The sequence below is a fragment of the Numida meleagris genome, chromosome 20 (genome assembly GCF_002078875.1).
Source record: "Numida meleagris isolate 19003 breed g44 Domestic line chromosome 20, NumMel1.0, whole genome shotgun sequence".
In the NCBI taxonomy this organism is placed as follows: domain Eukaryota; kingdom Metazoa; phylum Chordata; class Aves; order Galliformes; family Numididae; genus Numida; species Numida meleagris.
Window position 1 is genome coordinate 1,929,047 of NC_034428.1, and position 27,055 is coordinate 1,956,101.

Here is a 27,055-nt window from a genome sequence, read left to right on the forward strand (position 1 = left end):
CCCCCGGCCGCGCCGAGCCGCAGCTCCGGCCGTTTCCACGCGGAGCGGCGAGGACCGGGGGCGGGGGGCCGCGCCCGGGACGGGGGAAGCCGCGATCCCCCCGCTCTCTAAAAGCCGTCCCCGACCGGAGGTGCGACGCCGAAAGCGGCAGAGCCCGGGCTGTGCGAACTTCTGCCTCAGCGCTTTCATCGCTCCGCAGCGAACGCCTCGGCTCCCCGGGCGGCGGGTGACACCGCGCAGCCCCCGGCAGCGCCCCGTGCCATTCCGGCTCGGACGCGTTTCGGGACCGGGCGGCACCGGCCGCGCTGCCGGGGGCTGCGGGTTCAGCCCGGAGGTCGGACGCGACCTTCTCCTCCATCTTCGCCCTTTTCTTCTCTCCTCCTCCTCCTCCTCCTCCTCCTCTGCTTTTTGGTGCTGTTCAGTCCAGAATGGCAATTTTAAAACCAACCCTCAAAGGAAACACTGTGTAGGAGACATTTTAAAGAAACTGTATCGCAAAGCAAAAATGAACGCGTGGATCCTCTAATCAAATGAAAGGGTGCCCGCCGGGGTAAGGTGTCTGGTTTACCTTTTTTTTATGGTCGACTTTTTCTTACTGACGAATACCAGTATTCTAAATGGGACGACGGGTTGAGGGCAACGACCGAGGTGACTCGGAAGAAGAGCTGTGCACATTATCTCCATATTGTGTACAGATGTACACAGCACATAGCCAGCACACACACACACAGGGGCACATGTCCGAAATGTGTAAGAATGAGGTGGGGTGTTATTTTCTTTGAGATCTTTTCTCTGCACTGGGTCACACCTGCCCCTAATGCACTCCGGGAGGAAAAGCCCTACATGCAGGCTCCAGCAGTTGGACTGTTGGGTGAAAACTGGTTTGTTGGAGGAGGGAAACCTAAAGATCGTTAACGGAACCTACAGGACGAGACACAGAACAGAAAGATTTTGTCTCTCGGTAGAACAGAGCAGATTTGCACCTTTCGGGATATTTTCAGTTGACATTTTTCCCGACTCCTAAGGCTGACGCTCATTGAGCTGTGCATCTACTCCAAGAATTCCTTGGTGCTGCTTTCCTCTGGCTAGACAGCTGTCATCTAACTTCCTAGTAAAAAATGAACACGCATTTCTATGTCTTCAGAATACTTCTGTTAAAATAGCAAAAAGCAGCGGAGGCAACGTGGACGTAGGATGAGACTCTGTACGGTACGTGTCTGTTGTGTCAGTGCACTCATGTGTGCCTATGAGAAGATCACGGCAGCGTACGCTCTAAAGGGAAAGGTGTTGCTAGGAACTGGACCACTGCAACAAATGAAAATACGGTGGTGGTCCTCTAGCAGCATCATTACCCAAAGAACTGTGTTTCTCCACGGTGCTCTTCCAATGCCCGTTGACTTGGAGTCCAAGAAAAGAGTTCTCTGCTCTCAGTGAAGTGACTGCTCACAAAATCTTCAGTGGCATCGTGATGGGAATGCGTTTGGCTTCGGGACTGCAATAATTTTTTGCACCTGATAACCCAGGTATATTATCAGGGTTCTGATTATGCCCATCCATTTGACCGGACACTGCATAGGAATGTGTATTGCCCGAATCATCTCGAAGGACCAGGCCTTACCCTGCAGACTTGGGTGGATCACGTCACCACGAACGAGAGCAATCGGCACAGCAAGGCTTCCAGCCACACCATGGCAGTGCCCGGCTGTAACAAAATCTTGTCTTATTTTCCCAGGACTGCTTCAGCTGCCACTGCGTGTCTGTGCTTCACGGAGATGTTCTAAGATCCGTTCGCACGAGGTCCTGAAATAAACGTGTAACTTCTCTCAAACAAGTAAACTACATCTGATGTAATGGGCCATAATTATACCGTCTCTGTTGGATAGAAGAAAGGCAAATGCTTGGTCACTCATTCTTGTTTTCAGTTGATTCTGCATGCAAATAGAAATTTCAGCAAAATAGTCTGTTCTATAGATAAATATATGGATGTACACCCCCACTCAACGTGAGTAATTCCTATTAGCCAAAGGGAAAAGAGAGGATAAAATAACAGTGATCAACAGTATATTTAATTTCCTACAATTCTAGCAGAATATCCCAGACTCTTTAGAGTCAATGTCAGATTAAAATTGCTCAAGAGAGAGATTAAAAAACAATTAAAATCGCTATTAAAGCATCAAAACAAAACAAATAAGCTCCCCCAATCTTTCTCATCTAATCCTCTTGAAAATAATTGAAGCCTTCCTTTAGCTACTGGCTTAGAACTGTCAAGCAGTCTTAAAAAGATGGCCCCCGACCGTCGCTTTCCCTGCAGCCTTTCTGCCACTGCTGGCTTCCCACCTCTCCTCCGTCCCTGCAGCACGCGCTGTTCTCAGTGCTCCTGCCATCTGAGCTCGCTCCTGGCTTCAGAGGGATGGTCCGAGCCCGCGCCGTGGCCCAGCTGCACCGTGATAGCCACTAACCCCTACCCACCATCCAGTGAGGGGGCCGGCTGGCTCTGCTGCCAGCAACCTGAAGAGCTCCCATCGCCACGGCGAAGTTTTACAGGCCAAAAATGCACCCCGCAGATCATCAGCTCGATTCTCCCACGGCCGCACACAAACAGCTCGTGAAAGACTGTTGTGGCAACGTCGCCAAATGTCTCTGGAAACAGAAATTACACACATGTGCCTATTTTTGTAAATGAGATTTGGAAATATCGATAGCCATCATATGGTGGGAATATTTAGCTTGTTTCAGAGGCTGCACAGAAATGATTCCTCGCACCATGCCAGTGTCCCACGGCCCCAGCTCTGAGAAGCAGGGCTGGTATTTAAGGGCTGGGACAAGCGCGACATGGCGGCTGTCCTCGTAAGGCTCTTGCCGACGTTCCCTCGATGTTTACGCTCCGACATTGGTCTGTACTGTAGAGCAGAGACAGAGAAATTGTTTTACATAATCTGAGCCACACTGAAAGAATTAAGATTCCATTATTGGCATGTCTTGCTGCCGAACAGCTAGAAACCTCCATAGAGGAGCTGCTGTCACCTTGGAAACGTTCGGGAGGAAGAACCGGCCGCCTGAAGAGCGGCATGGAGCCACGCAGCCACCGCAGCGTCCGGCTCCACAGCCCCACACGGGTGCCCAGTTGGTGCTCCAGGAACTTCACCAGAACGCCTCTCCGTTTGGGACTGCAGCACTGGGATTTCAGTTTATACGTGCGCACTTCTCGCTCGGTTTCTCAGAGGTGTATCACCCACGGCTGTGCCTACGGGACCTGGGCATCAGTGAGTGCCTCTGTACTCGTCCTGCAGCTTAAAGCGGGGCTGGATGCATTGACTCCCAGTGGGTGACTGGGAATCAGGAGATACGACCTTGTCTGGGGAACTGTAACTTGGCACCTTCAGAGGGATGCCCGATATCTCCTGTCTTCTCCCATGTGCGTGTGAGAGGAGAATGCTGGCCCCGGTGCCAAGCGGTTCACCACCATGCACTGCACTCGCTCACAGCTCATAGCGAAGGCACCAATTAGCTGTTCATTTTTGACTCAAGCTGGTTACGTTCACAGGAAACTTAGCGGTCACACTTGTCTTCACCGATTGCCGAGGCCGATCCTGGGATGTCGTCGCTATGAAAATGAGCCAAGCAGGCGTGAAGGAGCCGTGCACAACCCCCGCGGCAGCAGCGCTCCCCGGCCGCCCGCCTGCACGCCCCGCGCGGGGCCAACCGCGTCCAGCGGCTGCGGGCGCTGCTCCCCCCGCTCCCCCCGGCGCCGCCGCGTGGTTCGCTCCGTTGCCGGGGCAGCGCGGGCAGCGGCCGGGCCCTTCCGCCGCCTTTGGCCGAGGAGAGGCCGCGTGGAGCGAGCTGGGCCGCGGGGCTTCGGCAGCGAGCGCTCGGGCCGCTCCGGGTACATCGCCGCGGCTTCGCTCGTGTGCGGGGGTTCGTTCTTCGTGCGGTCCCGCTTTGCCTTTAAGGTGGCTCTCGGCGTTTAGCTTTAGCGTATCCCACGCTTTGCACTCCACTGCGTACCTCTCTTGTTCCTTAACCAGAGAAAAATGCTTTCTTCTAGGCTTCTTTTATTCATAAGCCGGTTATTATGCACATAAAAATGTTTTGGTAGTGTCCTACCAAAACTTCTCCGCAAGAGATTCGTGGCAGTTAATACTCAAAATGTGTGACTGTACCCTGGTGCTACGTATACCTTCAGCGCTTACTGATTTATCTCGTAACACAGGCACCAACTTTATGGCTTCCTGCAGATTTCTGTGTACTCACCGACTCGCAGCCGTCTCCGTGTCAGCCCACCTGCTCTGACGGAGCCGCCGGGATGGACAGCAGCGAGCCCGGGGGGGGTGGTGAGGAGGAACCGACTCTCATCCCGTTTCTGGAGCAGGAAGGCAACGGCGCAGCAGCTCAGAGCCCCGACCTGAGAGAACATGGGGAAGGTGAACGTGAGAAATCACGGCCAGTGCTTGCAGGATGCTGGGGTTAACTTCCCTGTCTAGTAGATGGCAGCAGTATGGTTCTAGGGGTAGTATGATATTCCAAACCAATGACATGATCCCACTCATTTTCTTCTTAGCATTACACTGCCACAGGTATAACTCCTTCAAACCTAAACCATTCTTCTATAGCAGTAAGTTCCCTACTTAATCTGTACAGCATTTTGGTTCTGACTTAACGATGATGAAAATCAGTGTTTGACCGTATGGACTCAGTTCAGCCACTCAGACATGAGCATCATTACCCACATACGCAATAATACATAATTAATACATATTAAATAATGCTTAGTAAATACTTATAGGATTCTATCTTCACTGCAAGTTGGAGTAATAAGATGTACAGAAGGGTGTTAGTGTGAGGCAAACACACCACAGACTGTTGGTAGCAGCCTCGTGTGGCTGACTTTTAATAAACACTGCAGTAATGCTGTAACATGTAACCTCTGATTCTCCACGTATTTTGACTTGGCAGCAAGTACATGAGCGCTCTGCGTTTTGAAGCTCAAAGTCTCTTTATTAAACTGTTGTTTTAATTTCTGTTAGAAGACAAGCTTGAAGAAGATTTGTCTGATGGCGGCAAGATGGAGAACGAGGTCACTTCGGAAGGAGCTGGAGACAAGTCTGAACCTAGCATGTAAATAATTCATTGCTTTGTTAGCAGCTCCAGTAATAGCTTCCTTTGTAGTGGTGATTCACCTTTTCAAGACAAGGTTTGGTTAACTCAGTTATATGTTTTTTGTCAAACGAGTCGAGTCGTAGGCAATATGCAGACATACAACGCTGAGGTTGCACCACATTCATGTGGGCTTATCAGATCTCCTCAAAAGAGCATTTATTAGCCTGGGTGGTGCTGTAACAAGCAATGCACACTTCTAAAAGCCAGCCAGTTCTCTGTAATAACATGCTGTGTAATGTTCGAATCCCTCTGTACTTACAGAACAACAGGAATTGCTGGAAAAGGGGAATAATATCAATGTTGGATTGTAAGTTTCTGAATATATAGAGTCCGTACAGTCAAATAGCACAGAACTGGTGTGATGATAGTTTGGTACTACTTTGGTTTTACAAGTAGGTGGTAGAGTGAATTTATTCCTGGAGAAACTAATTTGCATGTAGCAAAGGTCATGCATGGAAAGAAATTCAGCAGTTTGAATGTGGCCATAAGTAGCTGCTGCTCTCTTCACAAAGATCAGAGCACAGTCTGGCCTGTTTGACAGACTGCTAATCTCTGCCCTGCACTGTCCTGGCATAGGGTTGCAAGGCACGACGAAAAGCTGAAATAACGTTTATTAACATATGTATGTGGGAAGTTGCATAGCACATATGCCTGCTGCCAGTAAATGTTGACAGTGTTACCATTATCAGCAGAGAAACCCAAAATACACCAAAGTGATTTAAAAAAAAATAAAAAAAATCACCAAACACCACCACTCATCTTCTGACTTCTTCTTTCTATATGTTTAAATAGACAAAAAAGATAAGAGAGAGCGCTCACTCACAAAATGAACAGTTCCACACAATGTTTTAAACTAGTTTAGAACGTTCCCTTCAAAGTTTTAAAGTATTGTTCAGGAAAAGTAGAACCTGAAAACCATGGGTATGATCAAGAGGGCATTGAAAACTGAAGGTATATACTTGATGCAACAAATGTGAGTATAAACACTCAGTATTAGATATTGAAGTCTAAAAATCTCAGGTTAATTGCATGTACTTAACATTTTTGTACAGATTGTCTTTGCTGTTTCCTGACTTACACTGGTCATGTTCACAACAGTTTGCTAGAATGAGTTAAACTGAAACAAATGCGTCAATGGTTGCACCAACTTCATGGAGCTTTTAAACTTCTCGTTGTGTTTTCATGGTTCATCATGTTTCAATTCAAAGGGACAGCTTGGAACACTGCTCGGACATTACAGATAGTCACGCTCTGAAGTCTGCAGATAGAATTTGCCTGTTTGCTTTACCCAGGGACCTAAAAGAGCTCAGTGACATGGCCAAAGAAAAGCAACTTGTGGTGCAGAAAATCAGGTCAGTGTTGAAGCCATCAGCGTAAATGCACCATCAAATACTGGGATGCTGTTACACATTTATGGCATATGTAATTTTGTCATGAGAGCTGTGTGATGCAAACACTTGTTTAAGTGTTTAACACTTTGTTATATCCAATATATTCTAAAACCCTTGTAAAAGATTAAAGATAAAAATGAAGAACTAAAGCACTAATAATGATGCTAAAGAAGAGAGTTCCGGTCTGGAATAATTAGATACTAATTCCTCCCAGTTATTTCTGCACAATTCTGCTGGTTCAGCAATCAGATAGAAAAATTAAATGGAAAATTCATTATAAATATTTTCTTAACTGCACTGGAAATGTTACCACGGAGTTGGTGATGTTACCTGCATACTTTCAAACACGCAGCTGCTATGAGCATTGTGCTGTGTAGGGTAAAAAGAGTTTATTTAGCAGAAGATGGATCCGAAGAAGGCTAATGTGAAAAATGCTGTTCATGCTGTTGTCTTTTTTGATAATATGGATGAAGTCAGACTGAACTATGGTTACTTTTCTGGATTTTTAGAGAAAATACTTGAAATGAACAGGGGCTTCTCAAGAACCAAATTATAAAGTCTTAAAGAAAAAGTGCCGTGGTGGTGGGGAGCTGGGGTGTTTGGGGAATCCCAAACGATCTCGTCCTTCAGAAAGAGAACTTCCATGGGAGAGACAGAAGTTACATTAAAATGTAAATAATGTGTTCATTTGTTTCAGAGACGAGCTGACTGCCTGCCAGCTGCGGATCAAAACACTAGAAAAGCAGCTGGAGTATGTAGACATTGAAACAGAAGAGAAGAAGGAGGCTGGCAACGTGTAGGTAGAGAATATTTCTGGATGCCAAGGCTACAGGCATCCACCGTGTTTATCTGTGTGTAATTAATGAGTTTGCTTTTTTCACCTTGTCACGTTGTTGACGGTTAACAGAATTTTTAAGCACACACATTCAAGATGTTCGTGGGTCAGTGAAACCCCATGGAGTTACATCTTACGCTGAGAATGGCCACGGCTTGGGAGGCTGCTGTGACACGAGTGCTGTTCTGCATGTTCAGAGCAATGCTTTCATTTCTGTCTCAGTGAATGCTAACATTGCAGTTGCTTGTCATGTGGCTCCGTATTTTCAGCAACAGCTTCTCCCCTTGAAATAAGTAATGGGGCCTTAGCATGGACACTACTGATCTCTATGCTTTCAGGTCTAGAGGTTCTGTTAAATCAGAGCGCGGAACGAGGGGGAGACTTAGGAATGCAGAGGAAAGAGACATATATTTTAAAGGAGGATCCAGCAACAACATGTTATTAGTCAGCCTAGCTCACTGCTGTCAGTTATGTTTATCAGTCCCCCAGCAAATTCTGCTCATTCTGAACAACCAATGTCAGTCTGCTGGGTCAGTTTCTGAGGTGACGTTTTTTCTTCTGATAACAATTACAATCAGGGTTTATATGCATGCCTTTTTTTTCTAATTGTTTTATGTTGTGAAATGCACAAATGCCTCTCAGGAGTAGCTCTGCATTCAGGAGCTGTTCTGAAACACTTGTGAGGAAGTGGGAGGCAATTTACTGTACTCCTCACATTTGGTTTAAATAGAAAGAAGTGGGTGGCTTGTGTACCAGGAGCCAGTGTATTGTGAACAAACTTTGCAGCTGCATTTTATGACCTGTGTTATTCTTCAAGATGGTGCAGCAGCGAATGACAGAATAATCAAGGTGGGTTAATTGCCGAAGTAGAATAGCTGATGAAACAAAAAGGAGTTTAGTGCTAATCAGACTTCTGTGATAGGTATCATTACTCCCTGCTCAGGATCTCAGGGAGACTCTTATTAAGAAAAACCAACAAAGACAGAAAAGCATTGTGGGAGGTTTTTATACTTATGACAGGTCAAATTGTGAGGTCTACAAATGTGGAAAATAGCAATTTTCACAGTCTATTATATTTAGCAAATTAACAGTGAAGAAGACTTGATAAGTTCCTGGCTTACAAAGCTCAAGTGCATCATGTTACAGCAATATGAAAAGACTGTGTGCCACTAGCAGTACTGATGCCTCAAAAAATCACAAAGTCCGAGCAGTAACTTCAGGTAGAAGATCCATTTCCAATATTCAATCCCAAAGATGGAATTTATGTTGAATATATCCAGTTCATTGTCTGTTGCTTCTGCAGTGTACCGTACACTATTTTTCCTGGGTAGAGAAGCCCAAGGAAAATAAACAACTGTGTTGCTACGCTGCCGCTGTAGCCAAAGTGCATGGGGCACTGTAGTGCCATTTTAAAGGGGAAATCAATCAAGGTTCTCTTGGTTTGCTTATACTTATTAATGCTGCTTTTATCAGTGTAAGAAATAATCCCTTGGAGCCACCTGCCAGTGCTTTTTAAAGTAAATACTCCTGTGTAAATATTGACAAGTTTGTAATAGTTTAAAGAAAGCTGCACCTCTGGACAACAAACGGGCACTTAGAAAGCTGAACAAGAAACTTTGTACAAATTGATGTGATTCTAATACATAACTCCCACCCTCAAAGCTATTATTTATTGTTGCTGACTTTGTTTGGAAGGAGTTTGGGGTTTTTTTTAACATTAATTAGTTTCAATTTCTTTCTGCTTGTATCTTTTTTCATGTACCAGCGCGGCCGTGTTCCGCCTCCAGGCAATGCACAGGCGACTGTGCACTGAGCTGGAGGATGAGAAGGATTTTGAGTTGAGAATTGCTTTGACACTGAAAGAAAGCACGTAAGTGATGGAATGAGAAAGCTCTGTGATGGGAGTCAGTCCTTATTACGTTCTTCCTTTGCTGTTTAATGGATCCAGAAGTTAATGTCTACAGAAATTGTCTGTAAATACTGAACTACATGATTTGAGGATGTGAGGTTTACTGCAAAGCAAAGGATCTTGAGAGCAACTTTTTGCCTAAACAATTAATTGCCTAGGAAATTGGTTGCTGTGGCTCAGATCCTGAGTTAATTTTGCACACATAAATGAAGTTTAAGTCCCAGTTTAATTGGAAAATAAGATGGACTAAAGTAGACCTGTCTGCAATAGCAATGAATAAGCATAAATACTTCTAATTTATGCCTCAGTTCTGAAAGCAGCTCACACTTTGTTTTAAAGGCTTGAGATGTGGCAGATAGAAACCCAGCTGGGAAAACATGAAATCCTCCATAAACAAGTTAAAAAAGATGAGGAGGAGCTAGAGATGCAATACCAAGAGCAAGCAGAAGTGCGGATTCGGAAGGAAAAAATAGCAGCACTGAAAGCAGAAGAAAATCAGCTGTCTCTAAAAAAGTAAGCACTTACACATTGGGCTCTGCTTCCTTCCCTCTATCCCTTGTAGCCAATTCATTATTTCATGTGTTGAGAAGATTAGCTAATGGAAGTAATCGTGGTATTGTATTTCTGAGCTGGATGTTGGCTCTTAAATATTTGTGTGAGGAAACAGAATTAAGGTAAGAATTGCCCCCAGTGTTCTCCGTACTCAGGTAAAGATTTCTGACGTGAATAACTTGCTAAAGACAAAAACTGCGAATGCTTTTTGTCTAAGGAATTTAAATTTATTAGGTCAGACTAACTGCATGTGTCTGCATTGATGCTGGACGCAGGGACCTCCTAAACTTAGGAGCACACTCATCGAAACTCGGAGAGAAGAAGGACAGCAGGTTATCAGTCTGTAGCTTTTGTGAAGATGAGAGACTGTACAGAGGGGGGGAACACTGTCCCCATTTCAAGGCAAACTAATAAGCACCCCGCCACGAGGTACTGCTTCCTTAGTTAAACCACAGACAATCATTTCCTTAGCGCTGTTGGTTTGCCTGTCTTTCATAGAAAAGAAGAGGAAGCCCAGAAAAAATATGAAAAAAGGTGTAAAGAAATGGTTGAAGGTGCCAAAAGGAACCATGACAAAGCAGTCTACTTCCTAAGAAAAAGCATGGCAAGGTAATCATGAATTCCTGTTTTATTTCCCGGCACTGTGCGTTCTCAGTGTGCAGTGCTCTATCCTGTGCTCTTTGAAGAGTAATCATTTCTCTGCTACATCATGTCCTCGTGTCACACTTGGAAATCTGCTGCAGTGCCAGTGCTCTGAAGCTCTCAAATCTTACACGGCACAAAAGGGAGTGAAAACAGAAAATCCACCTGCTGCCTTGGTGTGCTCTTTGGATTCCTTGCAGCTGAAGGGATCGTTCTTTGATGAGATGCACAGGGTTCTGACCACTCACAGGCATTAACAATCATGTAAAACTCTGGCGTGTATGTGTGTGTGTGTGCTACTAACTGAGGTAGTACAGCTGAATTCCAGGTTGGAACCTTGCACTCTGCCTTTCTGTATTACCTCTGAAGTGTAGTAAAAGCTTTCTTGCTGTCTGGTAACATTGATCCAGAGGGCATTTCTTTTGCTCCTGTTCTCTTATGGTGGATGGCAAACTGAATGTTTTCCTCGTAAGGTTATGTTCATGCAATTACTGTGATATTAAATTACTTTGTTACTCAAGGAACTGAGCATTTGTTACTTACTTTTATTTGTATATTAGGACTTAATTGAAAGATTGATTGAAATAATTGTACTGTTTTAATGGTATTTTATGTTTTTCCTTAGATAACACGCACAAACTTACCAGTCATTAAAATTAACAAACAGAACCAACTCAGTTGATCTTTTTTGCTCAGTCATACAACAAACAGATAGCTTACTTTTTTTCCTAGTTTGCCACTATATGAACTAGGATACTCACAGCCTTGATTCCTTCCCACATATTTTGAGGTTGTATGTGGTTTGTTTCCAGTGTGGCTACAAGCGGTCAGCTGGTGCGAAGTTCAATATGGAATTGTTTAGATATCAATTTTATGAGCAACGTCTGGATTCTTCCTTTATTTTAGCAGCTAGGCATATAATGTGAAATGCATTTCTGAATTCAAAACATATTGAAAAAAAGTTGTTGAGCAAACTGGTTGCAAGCCTGCAGGCACTTGTAATCAGAGGGTCCAGTAGGTAGGAGACTCTTACAGCTGTTCTACTTTACCCACACCCAGTGTTCCAGTGAACAGAGAGACATGCAGGAAATGTTAGGTGACTTCCACAGTTACTGTTTATCAGGTCAAACGTTCTAATCCTAGAAGCTTTCCAGGATGTAAGCTGAAAGATTTTACTCTGCTTACAGAATTCATGAGAAGAATGCAAAGGAAGAAGCAAAAACTCAGGAGCATATGGAGAGAAGGATGCAAGCTGTGCTCTCCCTGAAAAACAGCATAACTTCCAATAGGGTACTGCTGCTGTGGCTGAGCTGGGGAACGAAGAAATCGACTTGTTAGACTGCTAGCTTTTATTGAAAGTTATTCCAGTTTTCACTGCAGAATGGGTGTGAGATGCTGCCATTCCACAGAGCAGATCTCCTTTTAAACTGAGGAGAATGGAACTGTAGGAAATGATGCTATTAGATTTGTATGGACAGATTTTTGACACTTCTACTTAAGGAGTCTTTTTGCGAACACTGTTACTACTGTGGTCGGGTAACTTTCTTGAAAGTGATGTATCCTACAAATAATTCTCCAAAAACGTGGCCAGAAGTATTTCCAGTTATTTAGGTCCCAAAATAAGAAATACTTCCTATGGAGAAAACACATGGAAAAAAGCAGATACTTAAGAGTCCAAATAACGCAAAGTAAGAATTTCTGAGCTAAGCCACTTCCCTCATGCATTTATGTTCTGTAGAATATGAGGGAATGATCTTAATTTAATACTGATTTGATAAGAGCAGTAAATATCCTGTAAACATTGCTTCATTGAAAAACATTTCAACGAAAACTAGAGGGGAAAGAATTAGTGCTGACTACTCAGAGCTTTCTGCCCCTCCAACACACACAAACTACTGACAACTCGCTTGACTGTTGTGTATATTAAAAAGAATAAGTTGTATTTCAGATAAAGCTACCACAAATCTATACTTAGATAAGGAGACCAGAGTCCCTCTCTGATTTTCTTTACTGTGTGAATCAAATATGAAGCTGTGGTTTGCTTGGCTCCATAGGAAAAACTGCAGGCTCTCCAGGCTCGGAACAAAGAAATGGCCTGTGAGGCAAAGAAGCAGGAGATGACAATGAGGGAGGCTATCCGAGCAGAAGGAGGCAATGTTGCCAAGGAAATTTTTCTCCATAAACGTCTGCTAGAGCATGAAAAAGAGAAACAGTAGGTATCCATTTTTATATTGTGCTCTCATTGCTTACTGATGCTCATGCAGGAGCATACTGGATCTCTTCATCGGATTCCAAATGCATAACATATACGGTGCTGTCCCAAGAGGGTGAACTCATTCCTCTACTCTGAATGTGTGAAAATCGTACAGCCAGTTTTACGCGGCTTGAAATTCTAGCTTATGCATTATTCAGAGAACCAAAGTTTGGAGCCCATGTTCTGATTACTGCAAGGAACATAAACCCCCCAGGAGGGCAATTCGGGAAACCTGAACTGAATGCCTGAAGTAACAGTGCTGCTGTGCTCCCTGAACACTGCCCATGTAAAAAACCGCAGTGCAGTAAGAGCAGCAGCAATGTAGTCTCCTTCCTGTTTCTTTGGTTGAGATTTCTCCTCGGCCTTTCTTGGGACAGAGATGTGCCTGTATCTCATCTACCCCAGTGCAAAGCTTAATTATTGTTTTTAACCACATATGAAGAGGAATTTGAGCCAAGGTGCTAAACGGGAGGTGGTCGAGGTACGTGTTTCTGTATGCTGGCTCTTCTAACCTATAGCAAGTGTTAAAAGATTCAGTAAGCTTTGATAAATAATGCTTCGATCTCGATAGCTGCATAATACAACTTTTGCTATCCCTAAATGCATTCTAAAAATCCTGTTAATAAAAGAACCGTATCAGTTGGTTGAGATCTGCAGGAAATATCTAGCTTTCTGAAGTTTGATCTTTCTGCCTCTTTCTCCTTGCTCGCCTTCTCCCTTTCACTATTTCCCTTTGCAGGCACAGGGGTGAGCAGTTTGTTACTCTTAACGTTAGCTGTGACACGGCTGCGCTGTCACTGCAGTTCTCTTCTCATTTCAGCTGCCCCTCCACCAGTCGCCTGAGGAACTGCTGAATTATTTCCCCCAGGGCTCTGCCTTTCTCCTTGTATGTGAAGGGACGCTCTGTTTTCTCAGAGCACATTTTAGCCTGAATATATCTTTCTGATTTGTCGGAAAAAATTAACTCTTTAGTCCTTAAAGCCTGTAACTTAGTTTGTAAGTTGCCTTTAAGTAGAATGATAAAGGCAAGAACTAGTAATAGGAACAGGCTTTATACCTGGAGCAGACAGCACTGGCAGTCAGCATACCACCCCTACATTTCATGACTTCTCTGTGCTTGGTTTTCCCAAAATAGAAATACAGAGGCATGTATCTGCTGCGGGGAGGAACCGTGAGGCTACACCAAGCCACTGAAGCACTTCAGTGGGCAATAGCCTGTATTTAAGTAAGAAAGGTGACAATATCTTCTCTACTATTTAGAATCAGGAGTTATGTGAATTATTTGAAAAGGTGAAGGTCTGTATTACAAAGGATCATCAGCGTGGATAATGTCTGTTGCTGAAAACTGTATATTAAAACTGAGATTAAATGATCTGTGCAATGCGTCACGGAGCTGTGGCTTTGAATTTATACCTTCCAAGTTCAGTACATAAGGCCTCACCTTTAACCCTTCGTGTGCTTTTTAAACATCTACTGGATTTCAGATAGGCAACTGCTGTCATTAAAGAATTAAGTTAGGAAAATGATTTAGAAACTTTTTTCCTGTAGTGATGACCAGTGTGCTTTGTGAACTCTTCAACTTCTAAAACACTCACATTGAATCTGTGTAGTCTAAATATACCTAGCCTCTGAATCCCACTGCGTCTTGACACAAATTACTACTGCTCCTGATTTAAAGACTTGACGTTAAGCTTAAGGGCTCAAAAAATTGGACTGTAACATTATTAGCCAACAGCTATGGTTGGTTTAATGTTTCTTATAACATCTTATTACAGAGCTTTCATAGAACAACAAAAATCAAGAAAAATTGAGATTGTATCTAAAATTTTGCAAGAAAAAGCTTCTATTCGCAAGCAGAAAAATCAGCAGTCCTGTACTAAGGCAATTAAGAGTGGTGGGAAATGTAAGGATTCTTCACTGTGGAGAAAGAAAGCATGGCGATACATTGAGAAGAGCTGCAAGCATCCAGCTGGAGAGCTACCACAGGTAAACAAGGGACTGAGAAACATCCTGAGACTTATTTTCTGACAAAGCTGTAGGAAAGTGAACTTCAGTTCTACCTCTGAATAGCACAGGCTATAGCCAAACCCCAGATAGCACAGAGTGAGTGGGGAGTGCTATCTCCGTCAGCCCCCTGGATCTCTATGACTATTGATCTCTCTGTTCTTGATTGCTGGCACTTTCATTCAGGAAGACGCTGCTGCTTGGCACGGATTTTTTTGTTTCCATTTGTATTTCCTAAGGGTGTTTGTAAGAAGTTTATTTCAGACACAGGAATCATCCCAAGAGGAGTAAAATTACCTTCATCCCCAAGTACGGATTCGGATCAGTCTGTCAGCACAAGAGAAATGTTTCCAACCCATGAGAAAGGAGACCGCGGTGTTTTCATGACAACAGCTTTCTGTTTGTTTGGGTTTCTTTTAGTCGCTGTTTTGTTTTAATAGATCTGCACAATATTACAGGGAGTACTTGCCTGGAAAGGAGAGGTGGGATGAACTGAATCCCATGAGGAAGCTAGTGCCTTCCTGCAATCTTTAGGTATTTTAGAAAAAGGGGGAGAGGGGTACATTGGTTTGTGGAAATAGTCACACTACAACAAAGCAAGAAAGTCCTTGGTTATCGTGTAGTAGATAAAACAAAAAAATGTACAAACCCCAGAAATGTACACAGTCATGTGTACATGCTCACCCTCCTATAGAATGCAGTTATCATCCTATAGATGCTCCTTACTATAAGGTTGTCTGAGCTGTCATTTTAAGAAGGTATTGGCTTAAGCTGTCGTCTTCAGCCTTGCAGCTTTATAGACCAGTCACTCTGTATTAAAAGATCTCCTTGGAAACTGTTAACTGCTCATGTAACTGTCCTCTAGTCATTTTTATTGGCATTTCAAGATTTACTTTCTCTCACAGAAGCCGTGCTGCTCTCCGTCACCTTCCTCCCCAGCTGGTGAGAGAACTGCTTCTGCAGGAGGGCATCCTGAAAACATCCCCCATGATGTGCTCTGTGAAAATGATGAAGATGAGAAGGAGAGGGACAAGATCCCAGCAGAACCAGAGCTGCCAGGACTACAGAGTCAGGAATGTGACTTGGACAAGGTAAAAGCTGTGATATCTCCTCTTAAAAATAGGAAAAAATAGATGTGGATGTGTGTATTTGTCTCATTCTTAAGTTAAAGTCTGTATTGTTTTGGAATTTTTCATGGAAGTGTCTAAATGGATTAGAAAAGTTTCACTTCCCTCTCTAGTGGCTGTGCATATCTGAAGAAATGACACTGGCAGGTGCTACTTTATGAATGCAGCTTAAAATTACTAATTATCTATTCTGCAGTTAACATGTAGTCATTATTGCATATACAGAGATTCAGATGTGAGAATATCAGAGGGTAATTGCAGTTTGACACTGTCATCATAGTTTTCTCTTCAGGAGAAAACAAAACTTCAGTTTTAGTTCAGAGATATGTGAAGACACGTATCACACCATGTTCACTTGTTTGTTTGAGTTAAAAAAAGCCAAAAACCTTGAGAAAACCGAACATGGCTTTTTGTGGAGTTGGCAGCACAGATTGCTTTATGTGGAAACGACTTTTGTCCCAAACTAGGCAAAGTAAAGCATATTTTTCATCAAACCAACAGTATTCTGTACTCTGAAAAGCAGTAAATGATGCTTGGGAATTGTGTAGTTAAGATCGTGCACATCATTCCACAGTATGCTTCCATACACTACTTTTTCAGATGTAGGTCTTTAAAAGCAGACTTGAGAATCAGAAAGGAGCAGTGTCAGCAAGTATCATGCGCTTGTATGAAAGAAGCACTGGACCATAACTGAAATGTTCAGGGAAGTTAGCTGATTTTCTCTGAATTGTTTGCTCAGGAAGTGGAATACAACCCCTTTACTGCCATAAAAACAGAATGTTCTAATGCTGGATCAATGTGGGGTACGGAACAAAGAGCTGAGAATAAACTAATTTGTTCCTATACAAGTTGGGAGGCTGAGTTTAATCTGGAGAGTAATGAAGGCTGAACAGAGACTGAGATTCTGTTCATACGCATTTCTACTTTGTTCTATAGATTCTGTGATCACAGTTACTTACTGTCATCGTGGTTTTTTTGATGTTCCTTGCTAGATATCCAAAGAAGAAACGGATACGAAGCAGCTGGCTACAAGGGTAATGGAAACAGAGATTTTAGAGGAAAAAAAGGAGGAATTCCAAACTAGAGTTTTTCGTAAGGGAACAGAGTCTGGTCATGAACATAAAGGACAAACTTTCTATAGCAAACCAAGTTGCATTCATTTCAAGGTTAGTGGCCATCCTGCATAGGGTCTGTAAAGATGACGGATGTTTCTGCTATATTCATATACTGATGTCTTGATCAAAATGCTGGGCACTGAAAACATTCTTGTTGGCTGCTGTGTGTGAACACTGCCAGGCAGCTAAGGGCCACAGAGCCACTGGCTCACTCTGCTCCCAAGCAGCAGGAGAAGAGGAAAACTTTTCAGTAAAGATTCCAGCCTGGAGGTGACTATAATATTATACCTACATTAGGAAGAAATTGAGCTCATCAGTTCATCCCTGTATTGTAATAAACAAGCATGCTGTCAGAAAGAACACTGCTGAGCCTAGTTCTTCTCAGTTCTCGAGAAGGTTGCTGACGTGGCCTCTCACACGGTAATTCCAAGTGTCAGAGGGATGCACGCCGCTGGGCAGACAGCCTGCAGGACTCTGCTTGTCTTGTGTTAGTGAATGCCCAGTTACACAGCTTTCATGGCAGGGAAATACAGATCAGCTTGGTGCATTAGCTGTGCACATGCCAAGAAAATGTTGCCACGTCCATGAAATAGAGTCTGGAGCTCTGCAGGTTGTATCTTTGAAATGGATTTGTTTGGAGCAGGGCAACGCTTTCTGGGCTTATACAATGCTGGTAAAACTGGTTGTTTTGTCATGACTTGTGTAAATGTTGCTTACTGTAATTCACACCTCCCGATGTGTTTGGTATTCCAAGGACTTTGATGTTGGGAAAATCTACAAAAAGAAGATAGTTTTGATAAATGCCTCCCCCAGCATTAACTACTGCAAACCAGTGGCAATCAGTGAATGGCTGAAGGACTTCATCAGCATTCAGTAAGTAAAACTATCTGTAGGTGAGTTACTTGTTTTACACTTGTATCAGAACAAGAGATGTAACTAAATTCTGTAGCAAATTAAACAATATTCACTAGATACATCTAAATAGTTATATCACATTCTTGTACAATGAGGAAAGGAACTGTCTCAGAGCAGAAAAGAAACTTGAAGGCTGTCTGAGCTGCATGTCATTGGTTTCTGTAGTGATGACAGCAAGGGCCCAGTCCCTACCATGTGCAAAGCCATGTACACACACAGTGTAAATACTGCAACAAGGTATTTTTTTAAATAGGAGCTATTCCTTCAGGTCCTTCTTAGGAGAAACTGCTAGTGATCTGTTCTGAAGCTCAGTAGAGAGAAGCTCATTTGCCTACTCGTATTTTATGCTCATATTTTCTGAAAAGCATTTTCTTTTCCATTTCTGTTTGAAAATGTTTCATCTGTGTTGGTTTTTAATTCTGTTTTGATCAAATTGTGATGAATGCATACGTTCTGTGTTTCAGTGGGGCCCAGCTTACCAGGTATCCCCATGGCTAACAACATTCGGTCACGTATTTTGCCTAGCCTGTTTTTGTCAGGCAGAACAGGGCTGTAGTTGTGCCTTCGTAATTTCATTTGGAGTGCAGCTGTGAGACGTCTTGTCTTCTGATGGGCATTTTGTTTGCATCACAGACACCGTGAAATGAGGCACTGAAGTGACTGGCAGTTTCTATTCAAGATGATTTTGATGTAGCTCGCAGCAAGCAGCACGTTCTCTAATCACTCGCAGCAACCTTCGTTTTTCCTCTTTGTTTCCTGTGTGGATAGTGGGGATGTTACAGATCCACGCTCAAAACTGATAATGGCACACTGCTTCCCAGGTGTTAGACGAGGTGATTGGTCCACTCCATTCCTAACAGTATTACTGAGCCACAGCTTCACCAGTTGCCTCGTTTGTAAAGTGAACACAGTCATTCTTTCCTTTTAAAAGTATGACAAGACTTTGTGAATAAAACCTCAACCAATCAGTCTTTGTTGTTTTACAGTTGCACCAGGGTTTTGCTGCTTTTCATTGATCTGTCCCTGAAATAAATGAAGTGGAAAATTGTGTATTCTTTGCTGTTCCTACCAGAGTAGGAGCTGGGGGTTTCACACATGGCTTTAACTGGGAGTTCTGTGCTGCTTCTCTACGTAGGTTTGACCCGCCTGGCAAAATGTCTGCAGGAATGTCCTGTGAAGTGGGGGTAACCTTCAGACCAGTGGTAAGTGCACCTCAGTGGCACGTTACGCAGTGATGAGAGTCTAGTGTAGTCCACTAGCATGATTAAAAATATTCCTTAACTGTTAACAGGGAAATAAACTGCAGCTCCAGGAAAGGCCTTGTACCATGCTCAGGCTCTGTTACATTGTAGTAAGACATGTTCTAGTGGTGCACTTCAGAAAAATGCTTACCACTCCATAATCTTGGTCGGTGCTTCAGACTTGCTCCTAGCTAAACAATTTATGATATTGCCCAGCTCAAGCCAGCCAGGCAGTTAACAAAAACTGCCTTAAAGTGGGAAAGTAGAGTCTGTAGAGATGCACCATAATATGTTAAAGAATGAATAAAAATATATTATTTCATCAAACTTCATCAAATAGGCTGAATCTTTGCAAATTACATGGCTGGGGGTTTTGTTTTTGTGTTTTAGATAAATGAAAACCTGGAAGGAGAAATCATGTTTATGGCCCAGACAGGTTCTTTCTTTGTTCCATTGAAGTGTACAGTCAAGACGTGCACAGTAAGTGGCTGTTTAAAGTCAGAGTAACTGCAGAAAATGTGAGATAGCATAAACATTATTGGAAATATTTAGCAACAGGTATTTATAGGCATTTATTTCTTCTTCCCTGTTAAATATATACTGTCTTTACAAAAAAAAAAAAAAAAAAGATTAATTCCTTAGCTTCCCAGATTATACTGAGATTTATTCAAAATTATCTTAATATATTTACATAACCATGAATTGTAACCTCAGTTTCAGAGTGGAATTAAATGAAGTAGTTCTGTTTCAAATTTGATGATACTGTAACAGTGTGAATGGAGGGAAGAAAAATGGTAGCTGGAAATGAGCTATCATTTCTTCTTCAAATCTTTGGAAATTTCACCCTAGACTTGCAGGAGTTTCAGTTTCTATGTAGACAAAACCCACACAGTATGTTTGTCTCTTGGCATTGATTAAAAATGAATATAATCTCTCTCCTTTATTTCAGCATCACAATATATTTTGAGCATTCTATACCAGATTTTCAGTAAAGAACTGGTATGATCCAGAGCAACTAACAGGAGACTTAGGAAAGATGCTGCTATGGAGAGAATTTAACCTGTTGTTTCCACTGACATACAGTGGACTGAAATGCAAGTAACTCAGTTTAACAAGATATTGTTCAAATGAGTTGGTTTCGACAAAAAGACAGGAGAGTGCCCACAGCTGGCAATTATTTGACACTGTCTTTGAGATGAGAACTTGAAAGTCCTATTCTTGAAAAAGTGAATGCTCATTTGATTGACATGGCTGGCTATCTAGGACTGAAGTAATGAATGGTTTATCTTCTTACAGCTGGCACTAGATAAAGTGCTTGTTGACTTTGGCACTCATGTGGTGGGAGAGACAATTTCGCGAACCATCAACCTGACAAACACTGGAGCTTTGGGAACGAGATTCAAAGTTCAGATGTCAGCAGGTGACAGTGGCACACGTGGAGCAGCAGCAGCATCTTCTACTGCAAGAATGGTAGATTCAAAAGCATCTTCCGAAATTAATCAATTCAATTTATAACATGAAACAGTTGCTAGAAAACACAGGTCTTGATGAGATTGGAGCTGGATACAAGCTCAGTGATTGGTCACAGTAGAAATTATTTTTTCCTGAATATTTTTTTATAGGTTACTCAACCGTGCAGTGACTCCGCTCCTGAAAAGGAAGACAGGAATAGTTCCATAACATCTGTGCTTGAAAAGAAAGAAGAAGTTTGTCCTGATCATAGTGAAGAACCAACCTGCTGCGTAGCTGGGGCGGAGCAGCAGAGGGCTGAGACAAGTGGTAGAGGTGAGGTGATTCTGAAAAACTGCTAGTGCAATTTCCCAGCCTTAACCCTTATCCACGTGTAGAGGTTTTTGTAATGAGCTGTGGAATTCGGTTTGCAAAGTTACTCAGTAAGTTAAGTAGTTCATCATGCTAGTAGTAATGTTACATTGCTTTGTATGCTGCCTCAACTCTAAATCCTCTAGAGCTCAAAAAAAAAAAAAAAAAGACTAAAAATAATGTACTGGCACCATTATATCAAAATCAACAGAGAATCCTGATGCTCATTAGTGATCAACAATTCAGCTTCAGAAGAATATAGAAACCAACTAGCTTACAAAGACTGCAAAAATACTATCATTTTTGTCTCAGCAACCGAATACCCACCCCTCAGAAGAGAAATCCACATGACAGGTTTATTTTTATAGTCTTTAATTCTAGGAACAAGAAAACCAGCAAAGATGAACCTCATAAGGCTTCCTTCTCATTCCTAATGTTTACTCTGTACTTAATAAGATCCAATATTGTAGAAGAAAGAACTTCAAAATATGTGTTGAATATTTCTTCCGTATATTGATCATTTCCATGACAGGAAACCAAACATCCCTGGACAAGATGGTGGGCTCTTTTTCTTTTCTGGAATCTCTGTAGTGAAAGCGATTAATGGAATCACTGTACCTGTCTCCACAGAACTACTAACCTTTAAAGCTGTCTATAGACCAGAGAGGTTGTGGAGTTACCTACCCTGGAGATATTAAAAACCTGCATGGACACAGTGCTGTGCAATGTGCTCTCTGTGACCCTGCTTGAGCAGGGGGTTGGATCAGATCATCTCCAGAGGTCTCTTCCAACCTCAACCATTCTGCGTTGGTTTGTTTTGCTCGCTGTTCTGTTTGATGCACACATCCAACGTTTTGTGGGTTTGCTGTTGTTGTTTTTTTCTTTCAGAACAACTCGCTCAAGATGCATTCAATTTCCATTCAGGTATAGACGCAGACAATGCACATAATTCAATGGAACCTTCTCCTGAAGAAACACCAACTGAAATTATGCTGGGAAAGGTAATGAATGTCCTGAGATGCAAACAAGATTTTCAGTAGTCTAAGCCTCCTACATCAAGTGAATTGCTTTGACTCTGCTGGCAAATGCAGAAGTACACAATCAATCTCAAGCCTAGTGGAATCCACTGTTTTACAGTTAATCACAGAATCACAGAATGTCTTGGGTTGGAAAGAACCTCAAAGATCCTCTAGTTCCACCTGCCCTGCTGTGGACAAGGTTGCCAACCAGTAAATCAGCCCAAAGTCAGGCAGCCCAGGGCCCCATCCGACCTGGCCTTGAATCCCTCCAGGGATGGGGCATCCACAAGTTCTCTGGGCAGCCTGTTCCAGCGCCTCACCACCCTCCCAGTGAAAAATTTCTCCAACATCTAATCTAAATCTCCCCTCTTTTAGTTTAAAATCATTTAGTTTAAATCCTTGACATGAAATAACATATTTGCCTCTTCTTTTGGTCCATCAAGAATATTTGAGCTGAAGGAGATTTGCATTTTCCACAGTTTTACTTTTCTTCTTGTCAGATTGATTCTTCTCATGTCATTTCTGTGTTATACAACATCTAGAGACAACACAAAAGGCAGGGCAGGAAGAACGTGCCACAATAAATAATAAGGAGGTACGAGTTCAGATACCAGTTCTTTGTATTTATGGCTTCTACCTACCCATGAAAAAGCACTGAATTCACTAGTGTAGATTTTTGAATGGCAGCACAAAGCAGCTTCTTTGTGTATTTGTTACACTAATATGAATTATTCACCAATATGATGGAAACTCTTTGGAAACCCACACAATCTACCTGTCACACAAAGTCTTGCAGTAAAAAGGAACTTTCTCAGTAAGATTCTGACCATGCCTGGCTGTGAAAGCATGTCATCCCAAGCCTCTTCCTCCACAGCAAACCTTGTAAGGAGCCACTGAGCCATTCTTCCCTTTCATAGTCCATTCAATCTAGTGAGAAACTAGGCATAGTGGTGTGTTAATATAATATAAGTACATACAGCTTCACGTCCATACATTTTATAGCCAGCTACACTAAGAGAGATTTTCACTAAAAATGTGTTGCTTCCTGTTTAGGTTACTGAAGGTGAAATCGGACCCTTCAGCTCAGTCAAACTTCAGATTGTATTTAGGCCATCTATCCCTGGGGATGTACGGGCAGAGTTTGTGATCACGTTTGACAACTCAGACTGCAAACCAGTGAGTGATTTTGTGTAAGACTTGCTTCAAAACACTGCTGAAACCCTCCTCCTTCTGCTTCTACCAAGAACTGCAAGAGCGCAGATCCTGTACTAGAAGCAGGAGAAACAGGCAGAGGACAGATAGGCTTATAGACATAAGAAATAACAACGAGGTAGCCTATGATAGACAGTAGGAAACCTTGTAAATCATGGCCCTTCTTTCTGATGGACTATGGTTGTTAAACCTGTAGATTCTCTCAAATTTCTACACAAGCAATCCAGTCATTTTATCAGACATCCCTACTGGAAAACATTGATTGTCCTGTATATAAATCTGAAATTATTTTCCTCTATTCCCAACCCACGCAGTTTATTTTCTTTCTGATACATCAGCACTGGAATTATTTAGCACGAAGTAGTGAAACTGATGTGTGAAGGCTGGGACAGATGACAACTTTAGTTACCATCTCAGCATATTTTAATTCTGCATTTTATTGGAAGCCAAATTCTGCCTGGGAACAGTTCACAGAAGCTTGCCAAAAATAAAAAAAAAAAGAAAAAAGAAAAAAAAGAACAAGGAAGAAAATCTTCCAAGAAGCTCAGTAGGCCAGTCTTGGCTCTCCCCACAGTCTACAGATGGAATAGTCTACAAAAGAAACTGCAGATGCATACTGCACATTCCTGTGGGTACCCTTTCTTTCAGCTCTGGCAGGGAAGGATCATTTTTGTCCAAGTTTGAGCTATGTGGCTGCTGAAATTTAGACTCGAGGTCATTATGTGGAATATAGCACCATACTGCCCTTTTGTATTTCTTTGCTGGATAAACAAGCTGCAGTCTCTTGACTTTCTGAATTCTTGCACGTTCACTTAACTCTTTACGTATTTCTTTTCAGTTTCTTGGGCAGCATGCTATTCCTTCACATTCTCTGGCAAGGAGTCCAAACTAAAATATAATTCATTTTTGTTCTGGTACACAGTAATATCTGGGTTTTATTTTATAAATTATTTCTACAACTTGGTTTAATTAAAGTACCTCTAACAAGTACATATTTTAGCTGCAGTTCATAGCAGAAATTCTTGCTGTCTAGATCAGTAATAATTTGAGACTAACAAAAATCAGTACATCCTTGATTTGTATTAACAGCTGTACTTCGGTGCCGTTGGAGTCTCTATTGACGTGCCAGTTTGGGTGCCCAATCCCAACGTTGATTTAAAAATCTGTATGTATGACCGACTTTATCAGGATTGCATCGTCATCCGGAGCAGGTGAGCTGCCTTCTACAGCTGACTGATGAGATCTTAAGTCACTGGGTGATACCTCGGGGTTCTGTTGTACCAGAGTCATCTGGTTATCACTGCAGGCTGAAGAACAGTTCTGCACTTTTTATTTTTCCCTGGTATTTCAGTAGGACATCCTGCTTACAAGCCCTCTGAATTCTGCACTACTGTGGAAATTAGACTTGGGTACACTGCTATCCTAGATCCCCAAGCAGAGCAGTAGCTATGAAGTATCTGAGTTAATACATGCCTTTCCACTCCTACAAGGTTCCTTGTGCTGTGCCTGCTCTGTGGTAGAGCTGTTAAGTCCCTAGGGAATAGCAGCCCCAGTGAGTTTCATCTTATGGAATTGCGAGCTAAATATTAGGGAGATAAATGTGCCTAAAACTGAGTGCACGTGGGGTATAATTGATTCAGCCAAAGAGCTTTCTGAAAGAATGATCTGGAAGCCAGCCTTATGCCAACTGTTCCTTACTGAGAAGGTCAGTCACCAGTCTTTGTAGACATGGGCTGTGACGCTGGATAAATCGAGCCAATCCCCATACAGGAATTAAGAACTGCACTGGAGTGACAGATACCTTTAAGCATACAGACAGTGATCAGTTACCAATTATACAATTACCCAGATATTTTTTGTACATATGTACTTCCATAGTTTGCATCAGTAACATCTGAAGACTCCTTCTGTTTGCACTGTAGCAGAAGGACAATATTTCAGCTCATTGGCTCCCAGACATTTCTTGCTGTAACATTCCATTACATGAACTTCTACTCTACTAATTGTCTTCAGGTCTGCCGTGGATGTCTTTCCTTCACCTAACACAAACACTATGAAATGCTTAGCGTTCCTATTTTACCAATCTGCATATCTTAGATTCTATTTAAACAAGATTGGGGTGGTTCTGTGGGAGGGTGGGGGAGACTGGTTCTGTAGAAGGCATCCATTCTAAAGCTCTTACCAGAATTACAGACTGCAGAGATTCTTCACAGTTGGAAAGAAATGAGTAAAGCTGTTATCTCAAAAATTCAGCCTACAGATATGAGAAGCACCAGTTATGTAAGGGGTTTTACTTGGTGAAGATAACCCAGGATAAAAGTTACAAGCACAGAAGAAAAATAACTATCCTAATGAAAACTTAAGATTTCAAAGGGGTCCCAAATAGAGAAGCTGTCAAATTGCTTAGGCCAAAATTTCTTAACTGAGAGAACTTTATCAACTTCCCCCGAATTAAGAGCACTTAATATGTATTATACTGTCCTTGGCACCTTGGCAAATCAAGTCTTCAATTTATCCCCCCCCACCTCCTCTGTTCGGAAAAACGGTCTTCATTATAAAGTCATTGCTGCTGAAATTTCACGTATGACACGTGCAAGAATATTCTGCCTCAATATCTGCCAAAGTAAATAAAAGGAACCATTCCGTTAGATCCAGTGCCTGACTAATCTCTTCCTCTGTTCTGTTGCTTGTATCAGAAAGAGGAAAGTTTTCAAGTTTGGTAAATAGCTCTGGTACTTGAATTTTCCCAGCCAGCTCTGTAGAATTACTGAATGTTAACTTTCTTCCTTCTGGTCACATAGAGTACAGTGATTGGGAAGCATGAACGTGCAGCATGAAGGGTGAAAACATTCAACCAGAATCCTCTCAGATAGACAGCACTTTGAAAAGTAATTTCATTGGCAAGTTATAATCTGCACTGATTTGAAGAACTACTATGTAGTTCTCTTAGATTGTCAACAGTCAGCAATCTTTCCAAGCTCCCAGCCCCTCATGCTGCAGTTGTTGACTTAGAGCAGGCCATCTGGACTGACAGCTTGTGAACCAGTCCAAGAGAAGGAAAAAGATGAGAGAAATGTTTGTAAACTGCTTGGCAATTCTACACACAGGCATAAAATTCCCAAGCAGGGGATGGTTTGTGGCTATCACCCTATTGTAGTATGGCCAGAATTCAGAAAACACGAAGATGCTTCCTTTGCTTCCACTCTGCCATTCATAGGGCAAATTGATCACGAGCTGTCTCGCAGAGGAACCAGTGGCACCAGCTTAATCACACTGACTGCTAGCCCTGTAGAATCCCTGCTGAGAAGCTACACGTGATCTGCACCTTCACAGCTGTTAGAAAGAAGTCACCAGAAAAAGCTGACTGCATACTGAGCCATTCAGAGTTTGTTAGCAGCTCACGCAGTATTTAGGTGTTCTTGGCCCCACACAGTAGTAGCTGGTCTTCATTTTTCTGCTTCCCAGGCAGAGGAAGATTTTTTCAGTGCTACATACTGCCTGCCCCCAGTCGTTACTTAACACAGATCCTGCCTTACAAGAGGACTGTGCCTTCTCCTCCTTGAGCAGGCTCTGTGCTGCAGTTAGCTCCAGTCAGATGCCTCAAACCTTGCACGAGTCATTCCTATTGGTTCAGATAGAGAGGATGTATTTTAGCAGCAAATAATTAGCTGGTATTTCACAATAATTTGGCTTTGACTTTCCACTGACCTGACTTATCACTGTGCTGCACTTTGATAATTATGTTCCAATCAGCTGTGTACATTTGCCTGAAATACAGCTGGGTTTACTTACAGTAATTCCAAAATCTTGTTTTCTATACTTAACTTAAAAGAATGCAAGTGTGTGATTTTGCTGTAGCAG

The 27,055-nt window shown here is 42.5% G+C and overlaps 2 protein-coding genes across 10 annotated transcripts in view; one reads left to right on the forward strand and one right to left on the reverse strand.

The window, feature by feature from the left end:
- GABRD (gamma-aminobutyric acid type A receptor delta subunit) overlaps nt 1-4,390 on the reverse strand; it is a 21,612-nt gene extending 17,222 nt beyond the window's left edge. The window contains exons 1-2 of one of the 2 annotated variants that reach the window (XM_021417624.1): nt 2,338-2,353; nt 1,619-1,800 (exon numbers count right to left, since the gene is read on the reverse strand). The gene's annotated coding sequence lies outside the window, so the exon portion shown is untranslated. Of the gene's footprint in view, nt 1-1,618; nt 1,801-2,337; nt 2,354-4,251 lie in introns of those variants that run through there. The other variant, XM_021417623.1, reaches the window with a different exon arrangement.
- Nucleotides 1-27,055, forward strand: part of CFAP74 (cilia and flagella associated protein 74) — a 65,970-nt gene that overhangs the window by 23,179 nt on the left and 15,736 nt on the right. For 3 of the 8 annotated variants that reach the window (XM_021417600.1, XM_021417602.1, XM_021417605.1), the window contains exons 1-21: nt 2,922-3,950; nt 4,211-4,421; nt 5,025-5,115; nt 6,366-6,509; nt 7,246-7,344; nt 9,149-9,253; nt 9,632-9,805; nt 10,343-10,453; nt 11,674-11,776; nt 12,541-12,698; nt 14,516-14,726; nt 15,650-15,835; nt 16,864-17,037; nt 17,741-17,859; nt 19,037-19,103; nt 19,533-19,622; nt 20,439-20,612; nt 20,765-20,927; nt 21,852-21,964; nt 23,036-23,158; nt 24,284-24,405. In XM_021417600.1, coding sequence (XP_021273275.1) covers nt 3,465-3,950; nt 4,211-4,421; nt 5,025-5,115; nt 6,366-6,509; nt 7,246-7,344; nt 9,149-9,253; nt 9,632-9,805; nt 10,343-10,453; nt 11,674-11,776; nt 12,541-12,698; nt 14,516-14,726; nt 15,650-15,835; nt 16,864-17,037; nt 17,741-17,859; nt 19,037-19,103; nt 19,533-19,622; nt 20,439-20,612; nt 20,765-20,927; nt 21,852-21,964; nt 23,036-23,158; nt 24,284-24,405 — 3,224 coding nt within the window. In that variant the 5' untranslated portion in view covers nt 2,922-3,464. Of the gene's footprint in view, nt 1-2,921; nt 3,951-4,210; nt 4,422-5,024; nt 5,116-6,365; nt 6,510-7,245; nt 7,345-9,148; nt 9,254-9,631; nt 9,806-10,342; nt 10,454-11,673; nt 11,777-12,540; nt 12,699-14,515; nt 14,727-15,649; nt 15,836-16,863; nt 17,038-17,740; nt 17,860-19,036; nt 19,104-19,532; nt 19,623-20,438; nt 20,613-20,764; nt 20,928-21,851; nt 21,965-23,035; nt 23,159-24,283; nt 24,406-27,055 lie in introns of those variants that run through there. The other 5 variants (XM_021417601.1, XM_021417603.1, XM_021417606.1 and 2 more) reach the window with 5 other exon arrangements.